The sequence below is a fragment of the Salmo salar genome, chromosome ssa09 (genome assembly GCF_905237065.1).
Source record: "Salmo salar chromosome ssa09, Ssal_v3.1, whole genome shotgun sequence".
Classification (NCBI taxonomy): Eukaryota; Metazoa; Chordata; class Actinopteri; order Salmoniformes; family Salmonidae; genus Salmo; species Salmo salar.
In genome coordinates this window covers 15730001-15742362 of record NC_059450.1, presented here as the reverse complement: position 1 = coordinate 15742362, position 12362 = coordinate 15730001, and the positions used below count along the sequence as shown (strand labels likewise).

At 44.6% G+C, this 12362-nt stretch overlaps 1 protein-coding gene across 4 annotated transcripts in view; it reads left to right on the top strand.

The window, feature by feature from the left end:
* LOC106610785 (AT-rich interactive domain-containing protein 1B) overlaps nt 1-12362 on the top strand; it is a 229244-nt gene that overhangs the window by 48701 nt on the left and 168181 nt on the right. For 3 of the 4 annotated variants that reach the window (XM_014210359.2, XM_014210357.2, XM_014210353.2), the window contains exon 3: nt 5406-5558. In XM_014210359.2, the coding sequence (XP_014065834.2) occupies nt 5406-5558 (153 nt within the window). The remainder of the gene's footprint in view (nt 1-5405; nt 5559-12362) is intronic. The other variant, XM_014210355.2, reaches the window with a different exon arrangement.

Below are 12362 nucleotides of genomic sequence, written 5' to 3'. Positions count from 1 at the left end.
TTGGTCAGTTAATGTGGTCAGAAGAAAATGGTTAATGCATTAGTAATTGCACTGGTGAGAGTAGAGACAGAGTAGAAAGGGAGAGAAGAGAAGAACAAGATGGAGAGACAGAAAAATCAAGAGAGCCAGAGAAGTGGGGTCGAGAAAAGTGGAGAGACAGAGAGAGAAGAAGAGGGGAGAGAGAGAGGAGAGGAGAGGAGAGGAGGGAGAGTGGAGATCAAAGGAGGTAGTTGGAGGTTAGTCACCTTGGCAGCCACGGTAGGCCATGTAATCTCCCTCCTCTATGTTTAATCATGAGCCCAGATTGTTGATCGCCTCAGCGGGCCGGCCGCATCTCATTTTGGGGCTCACTGCCACTCCGGCACGCACACACACTCATGCAGGGGGAAATTAAAAGGAAATCGTGCACTTATCTACCCCGGCTCCACATCACCAGCCTATAGTGCTTACTCAGAGAAACACCTAATCGTATCAGCTCCTCACCTGACGTGGCGATGCTGGCTGATGGGGCTTTCATCTAGAAGCAGCCTGATAACCTTTGTTAACAGCTCTGTCTATGAGGTTGACTCAGTACGCACACCTGGCGTTGAGAAAGTCAATGGTGTTTCATCTGAGGTCAGACTGATAACCTTTGATAGCAGCAACCCTGCTAGCTTGCTCAATGTACTCATTCTGCATTGACATGGTGTATTATTAGCCTAGCTGTACTGTAGCTTATGGTGTTGCTGGTGATGTCCAGTTCTCTTAATCTCTGGTCTCTCTCTCTCTCTCTCTCTCTCCCTCCCTCTCCCCACTCTCTCTCTCTCTTAGCCTCCCCCCTTCTCCCTTTCTCTCTGTCTCTGATGTGCTTGCAGTGTTGTGATCCGTAGCGTGGGTGTTAGCGTACTAATGCTAATACAGTCCTCTGTATTCCCATCATGTCTGTTCTGGCTGGTTACGGCTCCAACACCGCTCTGGTTGGTTGGATCCATATGTCACTCAAATAGGCAACCTGTGCTCTGGCAACAGCCCAGTCGCCATCCAGCCGTATCACCACGATAGAATTAAGAAAATTCTGTATATGCTCATTGGCCCAATTTAATTACAAGCAGGTTTTTCTATCCCCCCATAGGGTTCTAAATGGGTTGTCGTGGTGATGGCTGTCTATTTTCTGGCTTCGTTCTCTCATGACTTTTGTTTTCATATGTTTTTGATGGTTTGTTTGGATTCTTCTGTGGCATTGTCCATTTTTTATTGGTCTGCGTTTTTCCTGTTTGAAGCCCGAGCCTTGGATTTTATGATATCAGTACTACATTTTATGGTGAATTATTTGCGTCACAAAACATAAAGGCTGTCTGTTTCTATGAACACCCGTCTTTCATGTACTGTTAAGTTTTAGGATCTGTATTTTTCACCTTTATACGGCTGTGTGTTATTGACTGAGAGAGTCTGCAGGACTATTGGACTATTGGAACAGATACTGTGTGGTGCTTGTCTAGTCTATAACAGACATATTATCATTCATTCATATTGTACACTGAACAAAAATATAAAACGCAACCATTTCAAAGATTTTACTGAGTTACAGTTCATATTAGGAAATCAGTCAATTGAAATAAATTCATTAGGCCCTCATCTATGGATTTCACATGACTGGGAATACAGATATGCATCTGTAAAATGGGCTTCACAATAGACCTCAGGATCTCATCACGGCATTTCTGTGTCTTCAAATAGATAAAATGCAATTGTGCTCCCTCAAAACTTGAGACATTTGTAGCATTGTGTAGCATTTTAAAGTGGCCTTTTATTGTCCCCAGCACAAGGTTCCCCCTCTGTAATGAACATGCTGTTTAATCCGCTTGTTGATACGTAACACCTGTCAGGTGGATGGATAATCTTGGCAAAGGAGAAACGCTCACTAACAGGGATGTAAAACAATTTGTGCACCAAATTGAAGAGAAATAAGCTTTATGTGCGTATGGAACATTTCTGGGATCTTTTATTTCAGCTCATGAAACATGGGACCAACACTTTATATGTTGCGCTTATATTTTTGATCAGTGTGGAACACTGTTAAGCTCTCAGGAAACACACCTGAATGCTAACATGAGCTTCTGTATGTTGTCTTCTCCTCCTCCTGGCTGAGCCAATCAATACCATGACATAACCACACATGACATTATTATGACAGCGTTCCTCATACTACTGTGTTGTGTAGTACTTGCCCCACCATACATAGGCCTATTATCTCTACAATAATGCCTCCTGAATAGAGGTTTAGCATAGCAACATTTCAGCTCACAGAGTAGACCTACCTATGAACACAACTAATGCAGTCAGACAGGTTGCTGCTTGTTGAGGTTTCATTCTGTCTCATCTGATCTGTCTGTCCTGTAGAAAGGAAGGGAGCAGGCAGCCCACGGTTGTCGTCATGGCTGAATCACCATGGAGGATAAGCCTCGATACCAAACCTGTCCTGTCTGTTAGCGCCTGACAGTGACTAGACAGGGAAGGATCGTCAACATAGTGTTGAGCCTGGTTCTCATTGGCTTTTATGGTGTGTGTGTGTGTGTGAATCGCTTTTAGGCTAAATAGTGTGCGTTTTGTCTTTTTCTGTGTTTGTTAATGCATGTGTGTGAGAGTCTATATAATATGCATGGTGTATGTATATGTGTGTGTTTTTAAACAGACTGAACGTGGGATGTCTCATTAAGCTCAGTAGACGCAGTGAGATCAGACACACACGTAGAACACGCACGGACACATACACACAAAAGCCATGTCAAATATATACTCAAAACATCAGAATTCAGATTCAGAAAACGTTAATGTCCTCAGAGGCAATTCATCTCGCAGCAGTCATAAAAACATATAACATCTAAAAATGAACATGTCTGTTAGGTTTCCAATATATTTGACTGTACACTTTGGACAGAATCAGGTGCGTTCTCCAAGCCACAGCATCTTTTCTACTGATATATAAACGACTAGGAAGTCGTCCAGGGTTCCCAACATCAGGCCCTGAAGATGTAACTGACCTGGTCTTTGGCCTGCTCAGGTTTCAGCCCGTTTTACCACTGGTTTATCAACTTTATGAAGAGGGTTAGGGTGGACCGTCACTCCCACGCTCATTTAAAGGATCAACTCTGAACGCTCCCACTTTGATCTGAAACAGACTCATAGTGACTGTTACGAGTGAGATCACAGTGATATCATCATCCTAAAAATAAATCAGTTATTTGTGGAGCCTGCTCATGTCAGGGAGGGACGTTTGTAATGAAAATGTTTGGAGTGTGCGTGTGTCTCTGAGAACTCCTTACATCTGGGATATTCAAACTGGGGTCCGCGGCCCCCTAGCTATTACAGGGGGTCCGCAAATAAATTATTTAAATGTTTTTATTAATATTGCTAGTAACAGAATAAACAAAACACATTTTGAATTACATACAGTACCTACAGAAGAAAATAGGAGAGTATCTTCATTTATTTTACCCCCAATTTCGTGATATCCAATTGTGATCTTGTCTCATCGCTGCAACTCCCCACCGGGCTCGGGAGAGGCGAAGGTCGAGTCACAAGTCCTCCGAAACATGACCCGCCAAGACACGCGCTTCATAACACCTGCTTGTTTAACCGTGAAGCCAGCTGCACCAATGTGTCGTAGGGGAAACACCGTTCAACTGCCGAACGAAGTCAGCCTGCAGGCACCCGGCCTGCCACAAGGAGTCGCTAGAGCGGGATGAGTCAAGTCAAGCACCCCCCCGGCCAAACCCTCCCCTAAACCGGACGACGCTGGGCCAATTGTGTGCCGCCCTATGGGACTCCAGGTCATGGTGTTGTGACACAGGAATATCTTCCTTCTAATGATGTCAACATTATTTCTCAACTCCGAATATTGAGCAAAGTACACTCATTGGAGCCAATTACAGTCCTGGAGTATCTGACATAGGTTTTTAAAAAAGCACCCACGAATACCAGTCACTGTAAGTGTGGCTATCTACTAGTAAGCTTTCTTGACTTGGACATTCGTTTTTGCCAACACATGGCTAACCTTTGTTTAACATGTTAAACAGCTGCTACTAGCGAAAATGGGTTAGGGTTAATGCGTTTGAGTTAGCCTATTACATAGAAAGGTATATTAGAGTTGACGCTCCCTCTTCCAATTATAACTATCTACCAAATCTATTCATTTAAAAATGTTGATTACTTCTCCTTGCCATAATCTTTCACCTGATAAGACATAAAAAAATCTTTATGATGGGGGGGTCCCTGGTTTTCCTGGGCGGGGGCCTCTGGTCAAGGAAAGTTTGAAGACCCCTGCCTTACATCAGTTTGTACAGTTGAACTCAGGAATGATTTGTACATGCGCTGAAATTGCCACTCATGCCACATTTAACGACGGTTAACAAGCTCGTGGCCGGGGCTGAAAACGATTCAAGGAAAACATGACAAGAAAAGTGTGGTCAGACTACACTGACTGGCAGCAGTAAATGTTTGGATTTACCGTGTGATGCATGTGTACGTTTGCTGGGGCAGCTGCTCATTAGAATGTGTTACGGAAGCAGAGTTCAACATTGGGATGGAGGGATGGAGGGATGAAACGATAGATTGTAGTGGAGGGGTTGTGTTTGATGGCACGCGGGTCGGTCGGGTTGGGGAAGCTACTCGTGCATTCCAAAGACAACAGCAGTTATTTTCCTGGCTCCCATCACCACGGCATCGAGGAAATCCTCCGAGAGGAGGGAGAGAGCCTTTCATTATGTCGACATAAAGCCCAACACGGAGGGATCAACACTGGGACAATACACGGATTAGCCCAGTGGTGTTGGCACACGTTGGGGAAACTAATACACATTTATGGACACATTTCTGTGAATACACCCACAGACAAACAAAAACTCACACACACACACACTTAGTAGCCTTGTGTTAGTGTAATGAAAACCACAATGTGTCTCTGGGAATACCTAGCCCATAGGTAGTGTGAGTCTTAACTGCTCTCTCTCAGCCATGTTTCCTCTGTTACAGTTATGGCCCGGTCTGGGCTCACAGCACAGAACAACTTATACAGTCTGTCCCCCTCCCTATGTGTGTTCTGGCAGGGGGAGAGCGGATGGAGGGAGGGAGAGGGGTTTGGCAGGAGATGGGACATGCAACATTTGTGAAGACCCCAGTTGCTCTGTGACTGGAGTTGGCAGGGGAGCATGGCTAGAATGGTTTGTCACAGTTGAAACAGAGCTGCTAACATGATGTGGCCATAAGTCAACCAGGAATAGATGGAGGACCTGGTTGAAGCATAGAGGTGGGTCCAGGCTCCTTGGAATGCTCTCTCTGGGGAAGAAGGGTAAATGAATGCCTGATTGGTTGTTCCAGCAGAGGGGAGGTGCTAGCTGCTCTAACTATTGTGTGATTGGTTGTTCAAGCAGGTTCCCCCCCAGTACGGCCAGCAGGGTATGGGAGGATACAGCCAGCAGCAGCAGGGAACACCTCCAGGATCCTACTTCAGCCCCCCCCAGCAGAACCCCACCGCCCCCACACAGCCCCCCTACCTGCCTCCCCGCGCCCCACCCCAGCAGGTAAGACCTCACTTACAGTCAGAGAGGGGGTAAATGTAAAACAGACTGAGGATCAGTGTCTAAGGGACGCTTCATCTTGTTCTGTTATCCCAGAATACTTTGCTCCCACACAGACCTCTTGTGGTGTGTGTGGGCAGAGAGTCTGGCTCTGGCCCGGAGGTCTGATGAGTCGTCCAGATTATTCATATGGGCTATTTCTGGCATTTCCTGCTTCCTCTGCTTTCATTCAAACACACACTACACACCAGATCTGGGCAGAAAAGTCTTATTTTGTAGTTTATTTGAAAATACCAACTTTGGTATTTGTCAAATATAGTTTAAGGTTCAAAGTAAAAGGCTACTATTTTCTTTGATAGTCAAATACAGGTCCAGAAAAACAAATCATATTTCAAGCTATTTGAATATACACTGAGTGTACAAAACATTAAGAACACCTTCCTAATATTGAGGTGCACCAAATATTTGATGAATAACCAAAAACTACAACAGTTAGTTGAATTAGTCTAAATATATGATCATAACCCTGGTTTGGAGGGCTCTTAGGTATGATTCTCGATAGAGCCTATAGCCTAGAATTACATACAGTATCTCACAAAAGTGAGTACACCCCTCACATTTTTGTAAATATTTGAGTATATCTTTTCATGTGACAACACTGAAGAAATGACACTTTGCTACAATGTAAAGTAGTGAGTGTACAGCTTGTATAACAGTGTAAATTTGCTGTCCCCTCAAAATAACACAACACACAGCCATTAATGTCTAAACCGCTGGCAACAAAAGTGAGTACACCCCTAAGTGAAAATATCCAAATTGGGCCCAAAGTGTCAATATTTTGTGTGGCCACCATCATTTTCCAGCACTGCCTTAACCCTCTTGGGCATGGAGTTCACCAGAGCTTCACAGGTTGCCACTGGAGTCCTCTTCCACTCCTCCATGACGACATCACGGAGCTGGTGGATGTTAGAGACCTTGTACTCCTCCACCTTCCGTTTGAGGATGCCCCACAGATGCTCAATAGGGTTTAGGTCTGGAGACATGCTTGGCCAGTCCATCACCTTTACCCTTAGCTTCTTTAGCAAGGCAGTGGTAGTCTTGGAGGTGTGTTTGGGGTCGTTATCATGTTGGAATACTACCCTGCGGCCCAGTCTCTGAAGGGAGGGGATCATGCTCTGCTTCAGTATGTCACAGTACATGTTGGCATTCATGGTTCCCTCAATGAACTGTAGCTCCCCAGTGCCGGCAGCACTCATGCAGCCCCAGACCATGACACTCCCACCACCATGCAAATGTAGCAAAGTGTCATTTCTTCAGTGTTGTCACATGAAAAGATATACTCAAGTATTTACAAAAATGTGAGGGGTGTACTCACTTTTGTGAGATACTGTACATGAGGGACATGCAGTCATCTCAACATTAGACAAACCACTTTTGCACCTTCAAAATGACTGACAAATGTATTTTCATAATGAGTGACATAAGGTAATGCAGTAACACTTGACATCCAGCTCCCTATACATTTGTAGTAACTTTGATTATTACAATAGCAATATTGTTGTTACATAGGACATTGGAAATTGCTTTATAATTGCATAATAATGTAGTTATTACATAAGTGGAGTAAGGAACAGTCAGTATTCCTCTTGTGTACAGTAGTTACAACAACTCAGTTCTTTGCTATGCAATTCAAATGCAATTACCTTTTGTCAGTTTTATGCAACAACATGCTACTAAAACGTTGCTCCAAAAGTAATTTGTTTTATTACACAGGCACAAGAACAGTTTAAAGGTAGGTGTTACTGAGAATTCTAGCAGTAACAAAATATGGCTATTAAGTGTCAAAAGGAAACTAAATACCCCAAAACTGTCTTGAATCAACTACAGCCAAGCTAGGTTGAAAATCATGTTATTTAGCATTATGAGTAAACCATCCCTTTAAAGATGGTATAGTGCCCTCAACTCTGGACCTCGAAGCCAGTGCCACTGCGTTTTTTTTAATTGTTTCCCTCTAATCAGGGACTGATTTAGACCTGGGACACCAGGTGGGTGCAATTAATTATCAGGTAGAACAGAAAACCAGTAGGCTCCGGACCTCGTAGGCTAAGAATTGAATACGCCTGATACTGTGTGTGTTTGAAAAAAGAACACTTACCCTGAGATGCCTCCCTCTGAAGTATTTTCAGGTATCATACAATTAATTGCAGTTTTCTACCTTTTCAGTGACATGTTGAACGAGTCATACATTAGCATCACAACTTATTGATACTTATCTGTACAAAATATCATGTGGTGATTGGTTTGACTTGATTATGCACACCTGGGGCAATGGCCATTCAGGAGAATGGACATTGATGAAAATGCTCCGATAGAAATGTGTCGTGTAGATCACATTCGACTGTGAGATAGATTGGAATAGTGCAGGAGATTGTGTGTGTGCTCTATTCATTCTATTTCTATCTTCAACATGCAGTTCCAGATACAGCCCTGCCATTAGTCACCTCTGAGATCTATATTCCAATATTTTATTGAAGTAGTTGCTTTCTCAGATCTGTATTCAAATAGTTGTATTCACCTCCAAAGTAACAATTGTTCCCTTGGAATAGTTACTTTCCACAAAGCGTAGTTAAAAACTATAGTTATCCCAGTCTACCAGACAGACAGACAGACAGACAGACAGACAGACAGACAGACAGACAGACAGACAGACAGACAGACAGACAGACAGACAGACAGACAGACAGACAGACAGACAGACAGACAGACAGACAGACAGACAGACAGACAGACAGACAGACAGACAGACAGACATGGTTGAGTCAGTGTGGAGGCGCTCCAGGATTTCAGTGAGAACTGAGTTCAGCAGGATATGGCCAGACAAAGAATGCATTCAGTCAAGGATTGCGTGTTTCTGCCCCTCTTACAACTTTGGTTGCATTTAAACTACTTTGGATTACACAGTCCAGTTGACGCTTTCTCAATGTTGTCCGCAAGGTCAACGCTCTCTTTCTCTCTCTCTCTCTCTCCCCCTCTCTTGCTATCTCTCTCTCTCTCTCTCTCTATCTTGCTCACTCTCTTCTTCCTCCTCAAACACTCAGTGCATTAATCAAATCCTTTATCTGAGTCTCCTCTCTTCTCTCCTGGCTAGGCCTGTAGTGTCTCCAGACTGCAGGTTGGAGCAGGGTGAGGTGGGCCAGCCAAGCTCCAGGCTTTTTGGATTGAGCCAGCCAGCAAACAGCCCTCTACAGCACACACCCTCCGGACCTATGTAGGGTTCTGAAGATTTAGTGTCAAATATTTTTAGGCCATAGGAGGATGTAGGATGTAAGAAGGTAGGGGGTAAAGATGGCTGATCATTTCTGCAAGGTTACAATATAAAACCAACCTGTGTGCGAGCGTGTGTATGTGAATTACAGTAGAGAGAGTACCACTGTTGCCACCCTGATGTCATTGTGGCAGTGTGAAATCCTTGTCTCATGTCAGCTCCCAATCATAAAAGAAAGGTCAACGTTTGACCTTTTCACAGCTTTCTGTGCCGATCAGTGGAAACACACAAACACAAAGCACTGTGAGAGAGATTAGGATGTTATTGTGGTTGTGCACCCTCTCTCATGACCTCTAGTTACCAGAGGAGGGAAGTTCCACCATGTGTGATTTGGGTGGTGAGCTGTTCCACTCCATATCTATTAGGCAGGTGAAAGGACATCCTTCACTTGATTGAGTGATTGCAGCTTCTCTGACCATCATATTTGCTGTGAAACCCAAGGTTCTTACAGAAACATGACTATTATCCTTCTTCTATATCCCCCTGAAGGGGAAGTGTGCTCTTTATTGGAGTGTGTTTCACTGGTATAACCCTGGTGATTGTAGAAAGTAGAAAGGCTTTCTGGTTCTGACCCGTCAAAGCTGTTACTTCAAGAACATCTCAGAAATGCATCTGTCGTGATGAAGGGGAATGAAAACCCTGGGTCTTTGTTATATTCTCAAGCAATTAAAGGTGCAATATGCAGAAATCGCTCCACCATTTCCTGGTTGCAGAAATTATAATAGTTACAGTTTATGTGACAAAACAAGCAATGTATAGTGTAGAGAATCATTGTACCATCTAAACCGCTGTTAAATATATTTTCACTAACCAAAAAATATTGTATTTTCAGCTGTTTGAAGTTGGTGTACAAAGCCAAAAGAAATGACGCAAAAACGAAACTTAAGAACGGGAAGCAGAGAAATTGCTCACATAGAACAGATCTTCTTAGCCTTGCTTTCAATGGGAATGACAGATCTATAACTCACATTTCTATGTGAATTTGGTCACGTCACCCAAAAAGTTACATTGCAGCTTTGATGAATTGCTGTTATAACTCATAATAGCAGTTTCTCTGTCTGAAGGGTTGCTCACCCATCTCTCACCTGTTTTTTGCTGTCTGTCAGTAACTGGTCTTTGTCTTTGTCCATCAGTTTTGTTAACACAATACATGTTCCTCTCTGCCTACTTTGCTAGGAAGGCGATTCTCTTTGTGTGTGTGTGTGTGTGTGTGTGTGCGTGTGTGTGTGTGGTGTTTGCGTGCGTGTGTGTGTGGTGTTTGCGTGCATGACTGTGTGTGTATGTGTGTATGTGTACAACTGTGTACTTGCTTCCTCGGCATATAGACACCTTTCCCTCTCGGGCTGCCATTCTTTTATGTTCCTAGGTAGCTAGCTGGTATAGTGTGTAGTGATTGAAACATCCATGTCCTGTTCCTATCTAGGGCCCTTATCTAACTGAAGGAGGCAGAGTGTGACAGGACTACTCCAATGTGGGGATTTGTCATGTTGTTCACAATGTTACCAGGCAGGGTCATCGATTGGTTACACCTTAAGCGCTGTCACTCTCAGGAGTGACACACAACGATTTCACCAAGGAGAATTGTACTGCATTGCCCCTCATTTCTTCAGTGAAAGTGTCCAGTCTGTTCCTCTGTGAGACTGCTGATCTCTAGGGCTGTTTCCTGTTTCCTGTATTACACCCAACTACTTCCTGTTGTCTCTCTGAGGGGTTTTAGCTCCTCTGCTCTGCTCTACTCTGCTCTGCTGTACTCTGCTCTGCTCTACTCTGCTCTGCTGTATTCTGCTCTACTCTGCTCTGCTGTACTCTGCTCTGCTCTACTGTACTCTGCTCTGCTGTACTCTGCTCTGCTCTACTCTACTCTGCTGTACTCTGCTCTGCTCTACTCTGCTCTACTCTGCTCTGCTGTATTCTGCACTACTCTGCTCTGCTGTACTCTACTCTGCTGTACTCTACTCTGCTGTACTCTGTTCTGCGCTACTGTACTCTGCTCTGATGTACTCTGCTCTGATGTACTCTGCTCTGCTTTACTCAGCTCTGCTTTGCTCTGCTCTACTCTTCTCTGCTCTACTCTTCTCTGCTCTACTCTTCTCTGCCCTTCTCTACTCTGCTCTGATGTACTCTGCTCTGCTGTACTCAGCTTTGCTGTACTCTACTCTTCTCTGCTGTGCTCTACTCTACTCTGATGTACTCCGCTCTACTCTGCTCTGCTCTACTGTACTCTTCTCTGCTGTACTCTGCTCTACTCTGCTCTGCTCTACTGTACTCTTCTCTGCTGTACTCTGCTCTGCTCTGCTCTACTGTACTCTTCTCTGCTGTACTCTGCTCTGCTCTACTGTACTCTTCTCTGCTGTAGTCTGCTCTGCTCTGCTCTACTGTACTCTTCTCTGCTGTACTCTACTCTGCTCTGCTCTACTGTACTCTTCTCTGCTGTACTCTGCTCTACTCTGCTCTGCTCTACTGTACTCTTCTCTGCTGTACTCTGCTCTGCTCTGCTCTACTGTACTCTTCTCTGCTGTACTCTGCTCTGCTCTACTGTACTCTTCTCTGCTGTAGTCTGCTCTGCTCTGCTCTACTGTACTCTTCTCTGCTGTACTCTACTCTGCTCTGCTCTACTGTACTCTTCTCTGCTGTACTCTGCTCTGCTGTACTCTGCTCTGCTGTACTCTGCTCTGCTGGGCTTTATTCTGCTTCGCTCTGCTGTGTTCCCATCTCTCTCTCTCCTCTATCACCTAATGACACGAGGTTAATTAAAACACATTCACAATCGCTGGCTGCTCGCCTTCATCGCCACCATCCACCGGTCTGCCACCGCCAGTTTAATCATGAACGCTGATAACGCGTCGCCCAGCGCACCGCACCCGAGGACGCCACGGCAACAACTGACTGGGAGAGGGGGAAGGGAGGGATGGAGGGCCATTCAAAGTTCAATGTCATTAATTGGTCAGCATTTGAATATTAGCTAAGAACGGTTAATTAACTGGATCATAAAAGCGCTGCTACGATCTGGAGAGGGGTGGACGGAGAGAGAGAGGGATGCCTGGGAGAGAGAGGGAGCCGGGTGCTGGGCGATAAGAGAGACCCATCCGTGGTAAAGGTCTGGCCACTGTAATTTGCGGGAGCTGCTTTAATTGTCGTAACCTTTTAAATGGCATAGTTTATCAGAGTCCTCTAAATGTCCCTGCGTATCGCTAGGCGCCAGCGCCACGGCAACCAACACAGCGCTCCCGTTGGCTGCCCGCAACAAGCACTTAAACCTGATGAGTTTAGAAATAAAGGAGAAAGGGAGAAAAACGGTTGGTTCCATTTTTTATTTTTTTTGTCAGTTGGATTGTGTTTTTAGTTGTGTGTGTTTTCACCTCTCCGCTGACTGACACTTGCTAATTGCGTGACTGGAATGTGCCACCGTGTTTTTCTGATTTATGTTTGTTTGTACCATTGTGATTCAAATGCAAATGGTAGGTGTTTTTTTGAAGGGTCAG